Here is an 18,152-nt window from a genome sequence, read left to right on the forward strand (position 1 = left end):
CCCTCGATTTCTGTGTTCTGCAACACTCTCCGGGGCCTTGTGGTGGAGGTTCTCCCTTTCAAAAGTGCAACTCCTTGCACTTGTCTGTATTGGCTTCCCTCTACACTGAAACTAATGGGGTTTGTGGACAGATGTGTTTCATTCAGAGAATGGAAGGGATTGGTGCAGCTGGAGTTGGATCCATATTGGGAATTGCTGGGTACAAGGTAATAGAGATGAGGGGAATGAGCAACCATTATGATTTGTGACTGCCTGTGTCTCTCCCCCTCTAGGTGTGGAGGCAGTTCCCTGTGTACCTGGCTGTAATCTCGCACATGGACACTGTGAGGAGGCTGGTGCCTGCAGGTACAGTTTCTAGTCTAACCACAACCAGAGAAGCTTCAAGGGCAGAGAAATTTGCCTAAGCTGGATCTTTCCCATTTAGCTCACACCAGCTAAATTCCACGTAACCCTTGTCCCAGGCAGGCAGTCACTTGCAAGGAGATGCATTAGGTCAGGCAGCATCTATGGTAGCAGATAGAGGGTCAAATGTTTGGGCTAGGACCTTGCATAAGGATCACCAGGGTGGTTGACCATCCCTCTACCTCTGTTGATGCTGCTCAACCCACTGTTCCTCCAGTAATTTGTTTATTGCTCTAGATTTCAGCATCTGTAGTCATCGAGTCATATAGTGTGGGAACAGGTCCTTCACCCCATCCCTGCCCACAATGACCAAAATGTCCCACTCACAAGTCCCACCTGCCTGTGTTTGCCCCATGTATCCTTCTGTGGTGATGCACCACTGTGTACTGTTACTTGGTTACTGGCACTGTGGAGATGTATGGTTCATATGTATGGCTGGCCTGCCTTCCCTCAAGGACTCTACCCCATGGAATCCCCTAATAAAGTCAGTTAAGCCAGTCCTTCCCCCAGTGCGAGTCCTGGGATAGGGCCAGAACAGGAGCCTGGTCTAAGTTTTATGATATTAAGAGCCGGTCGTCCAGCCACTCCAGCCGTTTGGTATTATTGATAGTGAATCAGTTTTAATACCATAAAATTTTTTTGCAATGGACAAGCTGCTAAAGCTGGACAAACTAGATGTAGATCCTCAAACGCCCAGTGCCCCTGACCAATTTGGTTTAACTGCTTCAATTACTTCTTGCACACCAGCACTCAAGTCGTGAGTACTGACGACGACAAACAACACTTGTTGCGATTGAGGGTCGGCAATTGGGCCTGCACCGTCATCAGAGGCTGCACGAGGTTTGACGAGGCTACGAGTAAACTCCAAAGCAGGTACAACCCCTAGGACTAGTGTGGTCTGTGCCAGGCACCACCTCGGTTCGTGCAGGAAATGACCGAGTAAACCCCTCAAGGATACATTCAGGCCCTGCGCCAACTCGGGCGTGCACGCGGCCATAAAGGCATGACTGCAGAAGTCTACGCAGACGAGCTCTTCTGGAAAACCTCCGTAGCCGCCACCTACATCTGCCAGCAGCTGCTGAAACTCGATGAACTAACCTTGGAAAAGGCCTTGAGGTTGCCAAAACTTAACTCGGATTCTTTTGCGGCTGCCTTGTGGGGAACACGGATGCCACCATCTTGGGATGCGGGGGTTGTATTCTGCTTCAGCACAGGGGTGTCCTGACTTCACCGTTGCTGCCAAGCCCCCTGAAGTGCCACTAGTGCAGTCAATCGAAGCACCCCTGGAAGCACTGCCCAGCCAAAAGAGTGGTGTGCACGGTGTGGGAAGAAAGGGCACTACGCTAAAGTATGCAGGTCCAGATCTCCTCTCCTGAGCAACGCCGTGTGGTGGCGGTGTGGCAGCCATCTTGGCCGACGTCACTTCCACCACCACATCTGTCCTTGGAATAACAGCACCGTGTGCACGCTGTGGAAGCGGCCATCTTCCCAGCCAAGGCCGCGGGCACCATCACACCAGTCCGATGCTAACAGCAATTCCAACTATGTCAGGGTACTGACTTCCATTACCCTCGATCAGCACAGCCCTCACCAACTTGCTCGCTCAATGATGGAGGTCAAAATAAACAGACACCCATTACCTGCCTGTTCAACAGTGGCAGCACAGAAAGATTTGTGCATCCGGATGCTCTGCGGAACTGTTCACTCATGGTGAGTCCATCCAGTTGCAAGATATCCCTGGTATCCCAGGTGACAGTTGGTTGAGACTTTGGGCTGCTGTATGGTATCACTAACTGTACGGGCCATTACGTCAGGCCATTTTAAACTGTAATCCTGGGGTTGGACTTCCAGTGCCACCTCAAGAGCTTCACTTTGTAATTCGACAGGTTCCATCCTCCTCTCACTGTCCATAACCACCAATTTTTAAATGCCCGCCTTCCTGTCCACATCTGATCAACCGGTGCACCACAATCCACCCACAACGCCGGACCTGGTGGCTATACCCCTCCCGCTGCCCCTGTTCACTAACCTCACCCTTGACTGCAAGCTAATCGCCAACAAAAGCAGGAGATACAGCACGGGGGACAGGACATTCATCAAGTCAGAGGTGTAACGGCTGTTGACCACTGGGATCATAGAACCGAGCACAAACCCTGAAGGGCCCAGGTCGTGATGGTCAAGAATGGGGAAAAACTCTGCATGGTTGTTGACTACAGTCAAACCATAAATTGGATCACGCAGCTGGATGTGAACCCCCTTCCCCGCATCACCAATATGGTGAATCATATCGCCCAATACCAGGTGTTCTCTACCATTGATTTTAAAATCGGCATATAACCAACTCCCCATCCACGCAGAGGACCGTCAGTATACCGCATTTGAGGACCAGATGGTGGTCCAGCAGGGGCTCAAGGCCATGTTCCCATACTTGGCCACAAATGGTCACGTAATCCATGACATGCGGGACCATGACGCAAATCTGGACAAATTCATCTAGACGGCGAAGGCATCAACCTCACTTATAACAAAGCAAAGTGTGCACCTGGCCATTCTCGATTACATTGTGAACACTGTGTCACTAGGCTGGACCCCGACTATATGTGCCCCCGATGGAATTCCCTCTGCCTTGCAGCCTCAAGACGCTGAAGAGGAGTCTTGGGTACATCGATAAGGCTCAACCCCTGGAAAAAGCCACATCATTTGCACTCCCAGCGGAAGCTCAGGAGGTCTTCACCCACATCAAAGGGACATCGCCAAGGCCACGATGCCGCCGTGGACGAGTCCACCCCTTCCAGGTGGAGAGCGATGCCTCTGATTTCACCCTAGTGGCCACTCTCACTCAACCAGGCAGACCGATAGCATTCTTCTCCCGTACCCTCCATGGCCCTGAGGTCCAACACTCCTCCACTGAGAAGGAGGCCCAGACAATCGTTGAGGTACAACCTGGCCGCTAAGCGAATTACCCTGCTGTCTGACCAAAATGCAGTCGCATTCCTGTTCCACAACAAACAGCGGGGCAAAATCAAAAACGATAAAATTATTCTGAGGTGGAGGATAGAACGCTCCACCTATAATTACGACATCCTATACTGGCCTGGGAAGCTCAACGAGCCCACGGATGCCCTGTCCCAGGGAACGTGAGCCAGCTCACGGTCCGACTGGCTCCATGATAACCTGTGCCATCCCGGGGTCACTAGGTTTCATTTTGTCAAGGCCACAAACCTCCCCTACTTTAATGATGACATCCGGACCCTGAGTAGAAACTGCCGGGTTTGCGCCAAATGCAAACCACATTTCTACAGGCATGACAAGTCACATCTGGTCAAGGTTACTTGACCCTTCGAGCGCCTGAGCATGGATTTCAAGGGGCCCCTGCCCTTGTCCAATCGGGATTTGAATCTCGGTCGCTGGCGAGGTAACAGCGTTGTGCTAACTGCTACGTTAACCGTGCTCCCCCTAGAGAGAGCTCAAATTAAAACAAAAATGCAGTCTGATGAAACCGAAAAGGTCAAGTTAAAACAGAGCAAAGGCATCATCATTTTAATAATGAGAGGTTATTCAAGAGCCTGATAACAGTGCAAAAGAAACTGTTTTTGAACCTGTTTTCAAACTTGGGTAGAGTGGTGCACACATAATCACAATGAAATGGTTAAATGGCTTTACTTACTAAAAACCTGAGCATTACTGATGCACGACTTGGCCAGGTTCCAGGTACAGGAGCAAGAGGGGGCAAATCCGGCACACCAGCCTTTGTTGGGAAATCTGGGAAGGAGCCAAGGGAGGGGTTAGGGAAGGTCAGGGAGATTCGGACTGGCCAATCCATACATCTATACAAATGCCTTTCATCACCAGTACCTTCTGCCCAATGGGAAGGGGGAAGAAGAGAGTGTGATCGGGGTGGGATGAGCCTTTTACAATATTGGCTGAGGGAAGTGTAGATGGAGTTGATGGAGGGGAGGTTGGTCTGTGTGAAGCCTGAGCTACATTCACAACTCTTTGCAATGATGGCGGTCTTGGGCAGAGCAGTTCCATAGCCAGCTGCGAAGCACTTGGTTGCATGGCCTTTTCCAATTGAATGGATCCTTCCCTGAATCTAGGGAATAGGATGTTGTTTCATCAGGGGATTTATGTTATTAATTCTCTCCTTTTCTATCTCCCATTCCCTCTCTTACCTTGCCCCACTCTCGGCAGGTGTGACCCTGGATGGGAAGGGGAGCTTTGTGAACAGTGTGTCCGATCTCCAGGTTGCATGCATGGAAATTGTCACCAGCCCTGGCAGTGCATCTGTGAGAGCGGCTGGACTGGAAGATTCTGCGATAAAGGTGAGGTCCAAGTTGAGAGAATCCCCAGAATAAATGCAAGCTTCTCAAAAGGGCAGCAATTGAAACTGGAGATGTTGCAAGGTTGGAGGTGTGCAGGCATCCCACCCTTGGTTGCTGGGGTGGATTGCAAATATAGGTACAACCACAAGAATTAAATTGGGTAGTGAACTAATTGGAAAATGAAAACTGAAAGATGGAGGCAGTGTCGTACCAAGAGCGAGAATGTGACGCGAGAACAGGACCCAGAGCAATGTCTCTTCTTTGTGTCATCTTAGATCCTCTTCTAACGGAAGCCCCATGCCCTGCTGTGACTGATGCAGGGTCTGTGGATTCAACCATAGATGGGGTATCTGTTGTCCACCTCTCTGAGGGAGACGGGAAGGTGGGGATCACTGCTGCTCGGAAGATCATGAGTTTTTTGTTTTTTTTTGTTTTTTTTTAAATTTTTTATTTTTCACACCATAAATCACAATAGCCATGATATACACTTTTTCTTTTCCACACATTTACAGTGACTTTTTCTCCCTCCCCCCTCCCTCCTCCCAAGCCACCCCCCCCACCCCCCCCCCCCTCTCATCCATTTTAGGTATACAATCTAGGTTGCATTAATTCAGTTAGACAATGTTGTCATTCAACAAAAATACACCAGAAATTCTACTGAGTCCATTCTTTTCTTTTCTTCTCCTTCCATCAATTTAGGTAATGTTTGTTCCCGGTAGGTTTTCGCTATTGTATTTAATGTAAGGCTCCCATACTTGTTCGAATATTTCAATATTATTTCTTAAACTATATGTTATTTTTTCTAATGGAATACATTTATTCATTTCTATATACCATTGTTGTATTTTCAAATTATCTTCCAATTTCCAGGTTGACATAATACATTTTTTTGCTACGGCTAGGGCTATCTTGACAAATCTTTTTTGTGCATCTTCCAAGTCAATTCCAAATTCTTTATTTTTTATGTTACTTAGGAGAAAGATCTCTGGATTCTTTGGTATATTGTTTTCTGTTATTTTATTTAATATCTGATTGAGATCATCCCAAAATTTTTCTACTCTCTCACATGTCCAGATTGCATGAATTGTTGTTCCCCTTTCTTTTTTACATCGAAAACATCTATCAGATACTGTTGGGTCCCATTTATTTAACTTTTGCGGTGTAATGTATAGTCTGTGTAACCAATTATATTGTATCATACGCAGCCTCGTATTTATTGTATTTCTCATCGTTCCAGAGCATAACTTCTCCCATGTTTCCTTTTTTATCTTTATATTTAAATCTTGTTCCCATTTTTGTTTAGTTTTACCATTTGTTTCCTCATTTTCCTTTTCTTGCAGTTTAATATACATATTTTTTATAAATCTTTTGATTAACATTGTATCTGTAATCACATATTCAAGGTTACTTCCCTCTGGTAAACTCAAGTTGCTTCCTAATTTATCTTTCAAGTAGGATCTCAGTTGGTAATATGCCAGCGCTGTATCTCCAGTTATATTGTACTTATCTCTCATTTGTTCAAAGGATAAGAATCTACTTCCTGAAAAACAATTTTCTATTCTTTTAATCCCTTTTTTTTCCCATTTTCTAAAGGCAAGGTTGTCTATTGTAAAAGGGAGTAGCTTATTTTGCGTCAATATTAGTTTTGGTATTTGGTAATTTATTTTATTTCTTTCTACATGAATCTTCTTCCATATATTGAGGAGATGGTGTAATACTGGAGAAGTTCTATGTTGTACCAATTTTTCGTCCCATTTATATAATATGTGTTCAGGTATCTTTTCCCCTATTTTATCTAATTCTAGTCTCGTCCAGTCTGGTTTTTCCCTTGTTTGATAAAAATCTGATAGGTACCTTAATTGTGCAGCTCTATAATAATTTTTGAAGTTTGGCAATTGTAAGCCTCCTTGTTTATACCATTCTGTTAATTTATCTAGTGCTATCCTCGGTTTCCCCCCTCTCCATAAAAATCTCCTTATTATTTTCTTTAACTCTTTGAAGAATTTTTCTGTCAGTTGTATTGGCAATGCCTGAAATAAGTATAGTATCCTTGGAAAAATGTTCATTTTAATACAGTTTATCCTTCCTATCAGTGTTAGTGGTAGCTCTTTCCAATGCTCTAAATCGTCCTGTAATTTTTTCATTAGTGGATTGTAATTGAGTTTATAGAATTGGCCTAGATTTTTGTTTATTTGCACACCTAGGTATCTTATTGCCTGCGTTTGCCATCTGAATGGGGATTCCTCCTTAAATTTTGAGAAATCCGCGTTATTCATAGGCATTGCTTCACTTTTATTTACGTTTATCTTGTATCCCGACACTTCTCCATATTCCTTCAATTTCTTATATAGTTCTTTTATTGATAGTTCTGGTTCTGTTAAGTACACTATCACATCATCCGCAAACAGACTGATTTTATATTCCCTGTCTTTTATTTTTATTCCTTTTATATTATTATCTCTTCTTATCGATTCTGCTAGTGGTTCTATAGCTAGCGCAAACAATAATGGTGATAGTGGGCATCCCTGCCGCGTTGACCTGCTTAAGTTAAATTGCTTTGATACATGTCCATTTACTGTCACTTTCGCTAACGGTCCCTTATATAATGCTTTAATCCAATTAATATACTTCTCCGGTAAACTGAATTTTTGCAATACTTTGAACAAGTAATTCCATTCTACTCTGTCGAAGGCCTTCTCTGCGTCTAAAGCAACTGCTACTGCCGGTGCTTTATTTCCTTCTACTGCATGAATTAAGTTAATAAATTTACAAATATTGTCTGTTGTGCGTCTTTTTTTGATAAATCCAGTTTGGTCTAAATTTACCATTTTCGGTACCTGTTCTGCTAATCTGTTTGCTAATAGTTTAGCTATTATCTTATAATCTGTGTTTAGCAGAGATATTGGTCTATATGACGCTGGTGAGAGTGGATCTTTCCCTTGTTTTAGTATCACTGTAATTATTGCTGTTTTACATGAATCTGGTAAGTTTTGTGTCTCATCAATCTGGTTGATTACATCCAGGAGGGGCGGTATTATTAGGTCTTTAAATGTTTTGTAGAATTCTATTGGGAGTCCATCCTCTCCTGGTGTCTTATTATTTGGTAAATTTTTTATTATCTCTTGTATTTCTACTGTTCCAAATGGTTCTGTTAATTTATTTTGTTCCTCTATTTGTAGTTTTGGTAGTTCAATTTTAGTCAAAAATTCCTCTATTTTCCCTTCTTTCCCTTCGTTTTCGGTTCGGTATAATTGTTCATAGAATTCTCTGAAGTTTTCCTTAATTTCTTTTGGATTATATGTAATTTGTTTGTCTTTTTTCCTTGTTGCCAATACCATTTTCTTAGTTTGCTCTGTCTTAAGCTGCCATGCGAGGATTTTGTGTGTTTTTTCCCCTAGTTCATAATATTTCTGTTTTGTCTTCATTATATTCTTCTCCACCTTATATGTTTGTAATGTTTCATATTTTATTTTTTTATCTGCCAATTCTCTTCTTTTGGTTGTATCTTCCTTTATTGCTAATTTTTTTTCTATGTTTATTATTTCCCTTTCCAACTGCTCTGTTTCCTGATTATAGTCCTTCTTCATCTTGGTTGCATAACTTATTATTTGCCCTCTAATGAATGCTTTCATTGCGTCCCATAGTATAAACTTATCTTCCACTGATTCCGTATTTACTTCAAAGTACATTTTTAATTGTTTTTCAATAAATTCTCTAAAATCCTGTCTTTTAAGTAGCATGGGGTTTAATCTCCATCTATACATTCTTGGAGGGATGTCCTCTAGCTCTATTGCCAATAACAGGGGTGAGTGGTCCGATAATAGTCTAGCTTTATATTCCGTTTTCCTAACTCTCCCTTGAATGTGGGCTGATAACAGGAATAGGTCTATCCTTGAGTATGTTTTATGTCTAGTCGAGTAGTATGAGTATTCCTTTTCTTTTGGGTTTTGTTTCCTCCATATGTCCACAAGTTTCATTTCTTGCATTGATTTAATTATAAATTTGGTTACTTTGTTCTTCCTGTTAATTTTTTTCCCCGTTTTATCCATATTTGGATCCAAATTCAGATTGAAATCCCCTCCTATTAGTATGTTCCCTTGCGTATTAGCTACCTTCAAAAAGATATCTTGCATAAACTTTTGATCTTCTTCGTTAGGTGAATATATATTAAGTAGATTCCAAAGCTCTGAATATATCTGACATTTTATCATAACATATCTCCCTGCTGGATCTATTATTTCCTCTTCTATTTTAAATGGCACATTTTTGCTAATTAATATAGCCACTCCTCTTGCTTTTGAATTATACGATGCTGCTGTTACATGTCCTACCCAATCTCTCTTTAATTTCTTGTGCTCCAATTCAGTTAAGTGTGTTTCTTGGACAAATGCTATATCTATTTTTTCCTTTTTCAGTAAATTTAGTAGTTTCTTCCTTTTAATTTGGTTATGTATTCCATTAATATTTAGAGTCATATAGTTCAGCGTAGCCATTTTATATTTTGTTTATCTTCTCTTTCCGTTTTTCCTCATTGCCTTTCCTCCTTTTCCATTTCTGTTTTCTTATTTTCAACTCTTTACCAGACAACATTCCTACAACATCCAACATTTTCCTTATTCTCCTATTTCTATCTTCTTTATCCCCAATCTCCCCTTCCCCTCCTGAGTTGCCCTTTATCCCTTGTCGGACAACCACATCTCCCCTCTCCATTTGGATTTGCGAATCCACTCGCAAGCGTCAACTGATTTTGCAGTGACCGCTCTTTTCCCCCACCCAGCCCCCCCCAGAAAAGATTTTGCTTTTTATATGTCACAAAGGTCACTCTTTTAATTCCCTCCTTATTCTCTCTATTCCATTACCTTCCCTTATTAATTCTTGTCTATACTCTCTATGTTTTCCTCTAATTACAGATACTTTCACATATGCCCATTGTCTCTATTCACTCTTATACCTCTTTACCCGCATACATATCAATTGTGGTCATTTTTACCCTCCTTACCCGTCTTCATCCCTCAGTCTATTTTTGTCTTTACCCACATACATATCAATCGTGATAATTTTTGCTCTCATTACCCGTCTTCATCCCTCAGTCTATTTTTGTAATTGTTCTGCAAATTTTCGTGCTTCTTCTGGATCCGAGAATAGTCTGTTTTGTTGTCCTGGAATAAATATTTTCAATACCGCAGGATGCTTCTGTGTAAATTTATATCCTTTCTTCCATAAAATCGCTTTTGCTGCATTGAACTCTTTTCTCTTATTTAGGAGTTCAAAGCTTATATCTGGATAAATGAAGATTTTTTGCCCTTTATACTCCAGTGGTTTGTTGCCCTCTCTTACTTTTTCCATTGTCTTCTCCAGTACCTTTTCTCTTGTAGTATATCTTAGGAATTTTACTACAATAGATCTTGGTTTTTGTTGTGGTTGTGGTTTAGGGGCCAATGCTCTATGTGCCCTTTCTATTTCCATTTCTTGCTGTAGTTCTGGACATCCTAGGGCCTTAGGGATCCATTCTTTTATAAACTCCCTCATATTCTTGCCTTCTACATCTTCCTTAAGGCCCACTATCTTTATGTTATTTCTTCTGTTATAATTTTCCATTATATCTATTTTTTGGGCTAGTAATTCTTGTGTCTCTTTAGTTTTTTTATTAGATTCCTCCAATTTCTTTTTTAAGTCTTCTACCTCCATTTCTGCTGCTATTGCCCGTTCTTCCATCTTGTCCATTTTTTTCCCCATTTCTGTTAAGGTCATATCCATTTTATTTATTTTCTTTTCTGTGTTGTTTATTCTTCTTCTTAAATCATTGAATTCCTGTGTTTGCCATTCTTTAAATGACTCCATGTATCCTCTAACAAGAGCAAGTATATCCTTTACCTTGCCTTTCCCTTTATCTATTTCACTGTATTCTTCCTCTTCTTCTTCCTCTAGGTTGACCATCTGTTGTTTCTTTGCTGCCCTTTCCTCCTCTTCTTTCTTGTTTCCATTGTCTTCTGTGGTCTCTTCTTGCTGCAGGTGTTCTGCAGCTGTCGTTGCCGGCTGTGGAGATCGACTCCCCAGCTGGTCCCCCCTCCCGTCGGTGTGTTTTTTTTCATGCGCATCGCGCATGCGCGAGGAGTCGCGCATCGCGCATGCGCGAGGAGTCGCGCATGCGCGGTTGCGCACTTTTACTCGGCTCTGTGAGCCATTGTTGTAGTTCTCTTTCTACCGACCTGAGGTAGTGGGGCCCTCTCTCCACAGCGGGCCTCTTCGGACAGGTAAGGCCTTCACCTTTTTCCTCCGTTGTCTTCTCTTCCTCTCTTCTTTCCGTTGATTTTGATTTTTCTCCTTTTGTCTCCATCTTCTTTCCACCTTTATACTCACTTTTCTTTAACTTGTATTTCTGTGCCTTTGTATTTTCTCTTGTTTTTCCCGACTTTTCTGGAGAGGGCTAGAGTTCACCGTCCGGCCACTACTCCATCACGTGACTCCTCGTCGAAGATCATGAGTTTGATGTTGCATTTTGGAGCTTTGTCATCACAGTTGGGTGAAGGTTGTTCTAGCACTTTGGGACATAAATGTTGGCTGACATTTTCCATCGATGGGAAAGGGCATGGAGTTTGGAGGGAGCAGCCTGGTCTGCTGAATGCTAAGTAAGAGTCCCTGGTGAACCTCAGTTGAGATATCTCTAATGGTTTGACGTTCAAACTCTGAGCACGAGCTAACTTCACTCCACCTGTGCCTGTAACTGGACAAATGAGTTCAGGAGTGGAGATGGTTTCTCCAGAAGGGCATTTGGTGAGAGTGTGATGACTCAGCCTTGACTAATCCCTTTCTTAACAGGATAATAGTAGGTGAGTTCAACTTTCCTCACATTGACTGGAGCCCCTGGGATACACTTTGGGCCACAGAGATTTATCTACTTTTATGTGTCCCAAGGTTGATAAATGTCAAAGGTCCTGGATGGGGCAGATTTTATCAATGTGTCCAAGCGAATTTTCTCTACATATAGATGGTCCGTCTAGACAGGGGTAACACTGGACTTCCTCCAGAGCAACTCTGGGGAGCACTTTGGACCTGTGATCATAACTCAATCAGATTTTAAATAGTTATGGAGAAAGATAAGTCCACAAGTGCAAGTTGTTCAGCAGGGCAAGTTCAGTTTTGATAGCATTAGCCAGGTCCTTGCAAAAATTGTTTGGGAGAAGGCGTTGGCAGTAAAGAATTATCTGGCAAGTGAGGGTCTTTTAAAAGAAAGACAAAGAAAGTTCAGGGAAAGTATGTTCCTGATGGAGTAAAGAGCAAGGCTGGCAAGATTAGAGAATATTGGATGACCAGATATATTAAGGATCTGGTCAAAAGAAAGGAGGCATCTGGCAGTTATAGACAGTTAAGATCAAATGAATCCTTTGAGTAGTATAGAGATTTGGTTCACAAGAGGGAAATAAGGAGGGGGTATGAGTTGGCCCCCACAAGAGGTTAAAGATTCTACAAGTATATTAAAGACGAGAGTAACCAGGGACAGCGTAGGAGCCCTTAAAGATTGGTGCAGAACAACAGGGGATGGGCAAGGTGTTAATTGTCTAGTTGTCATCTGGATTTACTGTGGAGAACGACATGGAGGTGAGGGAACTCAGGGAACTAAATTGTTATGCCTTGAAGGTAACCCATGTTACAGAAAAAAGGTGCTAGAAGTCTTAAAATACATCAAAGCAGATCAATCCCTGGGGCCTTATCAAGTGTATACCTGGTTGTTATGGGAAACCATGGCAGAAATTGCAGGAATCCTGGAAGAGACATCAGCATTATCATTGAGAACAGGTCAGGTACTGAAGGACGAAAACAGGGGTGTCAAACTCAAATTCACGGAGGGCCAAAATTAAAAACTTGGACTAAGTCGAGGGCCGAACTAAATATTTATTGAAAATTTTCAACAACATCTGCATGTTTTCTCTTCTTTCAACATATGTAATGTTAAACTTTTTCTTATTAAAATAAATGTTTAATAATAGTTTTGGATAAACTCTTTCCAGAAGCATTAACAAATGAGAAATAAAATATTCAATAAATAATATTTCTCTATAGAGGATTTGTCAAATGTTGCTAGTGTGCTGTCGAATAGTAAAATCTGAGGCCTATTGAGAATGTGGGGAATAACATGATTCCTGAAACAATCAAATGGGAGACTGATTGTGGGCATGAACTCTAGCAGGGTTATTTGCCATGCCCTTTTTCTATTGGTACAGATATCCTTTGATTTACACACTTTTCAAGTTGACATGAAACTATTGGAAGATCGTTTTATCCTGAGATTAAAGTTCATAATACTTACTCAAGCCTGTGTGCGGGAGGGCGGGGTTTGCGGGCGATCGGGTTGGACAATGACAGTGCGGGGGCATCGGCTCTCGCTGCAGGGCGGCATCTCGGTGGATCAGCGGCCCCGTCACCGTGAGTCGCGGGTCGGCCTGCGGCAGGGAGGGGGAGTGGGCAACGGTCCTGGCGAGGTCAGGCCCCCCCTGAGTTTCTGCCGGACCCCTGTTGACCTGCTGAGTTTCTCCCGGACCCCCCTTGACCTGCTGAGTTTCTCCCGGACCCCCCTTGACCTGCTGAGTTTCTCCCGGACCTCCCTTGACCTGCTGAGTTTCTCCCGGACCTCCCTTGACCTGCTGAGTTTCTCCCGGACCTCCCTTGACCTGCTGAGTTTCTCCCGGACCTCCCTTGACCTGCTGAGTTTCTCCCGGACCTCCCTTGACCTGCTGAGTTTCTCCAGGACCTCCCTTGACCTGCTGAGTTTCTCCCGGACCTCCCTTGACCTGCTGAGTTTCTCCCGGACCCCTCCCCCTTGACCTGCTGAGTTTCTCTCGGACCCCCCTTTGACCTGCTGAGTTTCTCCCGGATCCCCCTTTGACTGCTGAGTTTCTCCCAGACCCCCCTTGACCTGCTGAGTTTCTCCCGGACTTTCCTTGACCTGCTGAGTTTCTCCCGGACTTTCCTTGACCTGCTGAGTTTCTCCCGGACTCTCCTTGACCTGCTGAGTTTCTCCCGGATCCCCCTTTGACTGCTGAGTTTCTCCTGGACCCCTCCCCCTTGACCTGCTGAGTTTCTCTCGGACCCCCCTTTGACCTGCTGAGTTTCTCCCGGATCCCCCTTTGACTGCTGAGTTTCTCCCAGACCCCCCTTGACCTGCTGAGTTTCTCCCGGACTTTCCTTGACCTGCTGAGTTTCTCCCGGACTTTCCTTGACCTGCTGAGTTTCTCCCGGACTCTCCTTGACCTGCTGAGTTTCTCCCGGACTCTCCTTGACCTGCTGAGTTTCTCCCAGACCCCCCTTGACCTGCTGAGTTTCTTCCGGACCCCCTTTTCTTTCCGTGCTGGTGTCCCAGGACCTTTCCAGGGCAGTCTCCGCGCTCAGGACCGTGCTGGGATCCCGGTCAGCGGTGGAGGAGCAGGTGAGCGCGGCTAATCCCGATCCAGCCCACGCCACTCCCGAGATTGGCAGGGGGTTCCACCCTACCTGCCCGACCAGCCTCGCTCTCCATGTGTACTCTGGGCACCCGCTGCTGGTCCGGTGGGAAGGCGCAGGGCGGCCGGCGCCCCCATCGCCCAGCAGGGAGCCCCAATCTTCTCTCCGGCGTCCCGACTCCATCTGCAGCTCCAAGAAACGCTGTGCCACTGGGGTTCCGGGCGCTGGGAAGCAGCCTTGTCTTCCCCTGACACCGGCCAGGCCGCGCTGCGGTGGGGGTGTGGGTGGGGGGACACGACAGCGTGTTTATAAAACCACCCACCACTACTTTTCAAGGACCAGGATTTTTCTCTCTCTCTCTCACCCTGGGACACAGCGGTTACTGTGCATGCGCTATACTGGCGCGGCGGCCAGCGGGCCACCTCTAATACATTTTTGATATTCGGGCCAGAGTTTGACATGTGTGGACTAGAGAGTGGTTCGTGTTATGCCTTGATCTTAAAAAAAAGGCAAGGCAAGCCAGGTGAGCTTAACAAGAGGGGCTCAGCCCAAAATGTTGGCTGCCTTTTGGATGCTGTGTGACCTGCTGACTGAGCAGGTGGACTGAGCTTAATGTCAGTCGTGCACAAGTTACTGGAGGGGCTTCTGAGAAATAGGATCTACCTGGCTTTGGAAAGGCAAGGACTGATTGGGGAAATTAACATGGGGTTTGTGTGTGGGAAATTGTGTCAGAAATTTGTGTTTTTGTGAATAAGTAACCAAGAAGATTGATAAGGGCAGGCTGGAAGACATTGCCTTTGTGAAGTTTCGCAAAGTTCCACAGGGGAGACTGGTCAGGAAGGTCTGTTTCTGGCTGAGCACTGACTGGGATTGGAGGATGGAGAGAATTCTCTGAACTTGTATTTATGACCATCATCTTTACATTCTCTCTTCCAGACATTCACCCGTGCATTCACCAGGCGCCCTGTAAGAATGACGGTCAATGTTTTAATGACGGTGAGGGTGATTACTGGTGTACCTGCCCTGAAGGGTTCTATGGGAAGAACTGTGAGCTGCAGGCAGGTCCTTGTGCCAAAGCACGGTAAGGAACTCTATTTGAGCTTACAATGCGATGCAGACAAGGTTTTGGAGGGAAAGCTCTGGTCTTCACGGGGACAGAAAGAGTGCACGGTGTGTTTTGGCTTATCCATGAGTGCTTTACTATGTCATAAATATATTTTACAAAAAAACTGTGGCTTTAGCTCAGACACCAAATTCAAGATCTGCTGTTTTTATATCCACTCTCTGCTTCATCTATGAACTACATTTTTTAAAGCTATACTGCTGAACCTAGTCACCTCACTTGAAGTGTGAGGTACAGTTTTGAGCTCCTTGCATCAAAAGATGTGCTGGGGGAATGCCCTATCTGAGCCATGTTATGATTTGGGAAATATTCTTGACTGCCCGAATGATATTGTCGGGAGTAATCAATTGGAGACGTTCTGTGGGGAGATCTTCCGATGGCATAGATAAGGCTCTCAAGTTAGTTGACTCATTGATGCAAGGAATGGGATGCCTTGCTCATTCTAAGTACAGATCATTCGCTTAATCTCTTGACGGTCAGCGTGGTCATGGTGAGCTAAAGGGCCTGTTGCTGTGTGTCTCTGACCTCAGGCTACTGTCTTTACCAGGAGAGGTCCTACTAAAATCGAGAGGGGTTATTGAGCCTAATTTATATTTTGGATTTGGCTACTGTTAATGCTGTGGTTTCCTTTAAGCCTCACTGGTGTCCCTTGTCATTGACCTCTCATCATTTTGACCACTACTTCACCAACAGTCCCCCGGTCTCCTTCAGTCATCTGAAATCTCACTGATTTCAGAGTAGCATTTGTGATGGGTGGAATTGATAATGTTCCACAAGCAGCAAACATTTGTTAAAAGGCAAATCACTCCCCTGAATGAAACTTTTCACTATGTTTGCACAGGCAATGAGGTGAAGTAAATAACCAAATAACACATACTGGGGATCTCTTCAGACATGAGGGTGAATGGAACAGAGGTACACTGACAGAAAGACAATGGAAAACTCTCAGTAATCCATGCAGCATCTGTTGAAAGAGAAATGGTAAACGTTTTAGGTCAAAGAGCTGTTGCAGAAACCTCCTGTTTCTATCTCCACAAGTGCCATCTGAACTGCTGGGTGTTATCACTATTTTCAGATTTGCAGCACTGCAGACCAGACATTGGCCTCCACAGACTCTTGTAAGATCCGTGACCTTCCATTGCCTTGAGTCTCTGGCATCACCGCTTCTTAGGTTCCAGATTTCACCCAGCTTCTGGGTGGAAAACTCCCCCCTAGCTTCCATCTCACCTGATACACACAGCAGGGGAACTATTTTTGCCGTGGTTTCTATGCCTCTCATGCGTTTATATCACCTCTTGAGCTCTAGCGAAAACAAAGCCAGCCCGTAGAAATCTCTCCTTAAAGGAGTATTTTAGATATTCACCTGCTCTGAGACTTGAATGAGAGGAGGGCTACACTACCAGGATCTGGCAGCCTTGTGACTTTCCCTGTGCTGGATTCCTTGTACTGGGTCATGATACTCATTTGCTAATTATTTGCATTCAGAAAAGGCTGGTCAGCAGAAGTAGAACCCCAAAGTAAAAGGCTCGAAAGAAATAGGAGTAGAAGCAGGCTATTTGGCCCATCAAGTCTGCTCCACCATTCCATCATGAGTCAATTCATTCTCCCACTCAGCCCCACTCTCCTGCCTTTGCCCCATTATTCAAATACTGTCAATCTGTCTTAAAACCACCCAACGACTTGGCCTACACAGCCACCTGTGGTAGAAAATTCCATGGGTTCATCACTCTATGGCTAAAGAAATTCCTCCGCATCACTGTGTTAAATGGGTTCTTCTTCAATCCTGAAGTTGTGCCCTCTTGTCCTTGATTCTCCTAGCATGGGAAACATCTCTGCCAATGCCTTTCAACTATCAAAATACTTCTGAAGTTCTCCCTCATTCTTCTGAACTCCAAGGAGTACGGTCCAGGAGCCATCAAATGTTCCTCGTATGCAAATCCCTTCATTCCAGGAATTATTCTTGTGAATCTTCTCTGAACCCTCTCCAATGCCAGCACATCTTTTTTTATAAGGAGCTCAAAACTGTACTTCACACTTCAAGTGAGGTGAATAGGTTCAGCAGTATAGCTTTAAAAAATGTGGTTCATAGATGAAGCAGAGAGTGGATATAAAAACAGCAGATCTTGAATTTGGTGTCTGAGCTAAAGCCACAGTTTTGTAAAATATATTTATGACGTAGTAAAGCTCTCATGGATAAATTTCAGTATTTGCGGAGGATATTGAGCTTGCAGGTACAGTTTGCACAAATATTGATCGCCTGATAGATGAGATGGACAAGAGGAAAATTAAATTTAACATTCAAAAGTGTTTAAAATGTACTCTGTAGCAAAGGCATCTAGATGATCAAAAGTTGTAGGACAAGTTGAAAGAACAGTGGATAAATCTTGGATCCATAATCTTCTTAATAGAGGCAAAGGGTACAATGCAGGAGAGCTGTTTAATCTTTTAATTGTGTCCATTTTTGGCCAGCTCTTGACCAAAGGAATGTGAAAGTCCTGGAGATTTAACAGGACAGTTGTAAGGATGATGTGGATAAAACTGGGGCACAAATGTTTTCGAATGTTTGCTTCTTGAGGGGAAAAAAAGGGGGATTATGATAGACAAGTCCAGGCTGAACACAAAGATAATTTCAGATATGCTGTATCAGATAGGAAGTTGGAGAAAGTTTAAATGAACTTTTATTGAATTTAGCAGGTTTAATCACAATGGTGTTGACACATTACATTACTTCAACTGACCAAAAAACATTTTCATTTGTACTCAGCATCTGATACCTCTTGTGTCAGTCCAACAATAGTCGGCCAGCATTGATGGATTCCAGTTGCCCTGATGCTGCTTTTCAATGGTCACAATATCCTGGTGAAACC

The 18,152-nt window shown here is 43.9% G+C and overlaps 1 protein-coding gene across 4 annotated transcripts in view; it reads left to right on the top strand.

The window, feature by feature from the left end:
- The window catches only part of dlk2 (delta-like 2 homolog (Drosophila)), a 40,448-nt gene that overhangs the window by 17,448 nt on the left and 4,848 nt on the right, over nt 1–18,152 (top strand). For all 4 annotated transcript variants that reach the window (XR_011340847.1, XM_069887939.1, XM_069887941.1 and 1 more), the window contains 3 exons: nt 273–345; nt 4,594–4,724; nt 15,099–15,243. Coding sequence is in view for 3 of the 4 variants with exons in the window: in XM_069887939.1 (XP_069744040.1) it covers nt 273–345; nt 4,594–4,724; nt 15,099–15,243 (349 nt within the window). In the remaining variant the exon portion in view is untranslated. The remainder of the gene's footprint in view (nt 1–272; nt 346–4,593; nt 4,725–15,098; nt 15,244–18,152) is intronic.

Source organism: Narcine bancroftii, chromosome 6 (genome assembly GCF_036971445.1).
Source record: "Narcine bancroftii isolate sNarBan1 chromosome 6, sNarBan1.hap1, whole genome shotgun sequence".
In the NCBI taxonomy this organism is placed as follows: domain Eukaryota; kingdom Metazoa; phylum Chordata; class Chondrichthyes; order Torpediniformes; family Narcinidae; genus Narcine; species Narcine bancroftii.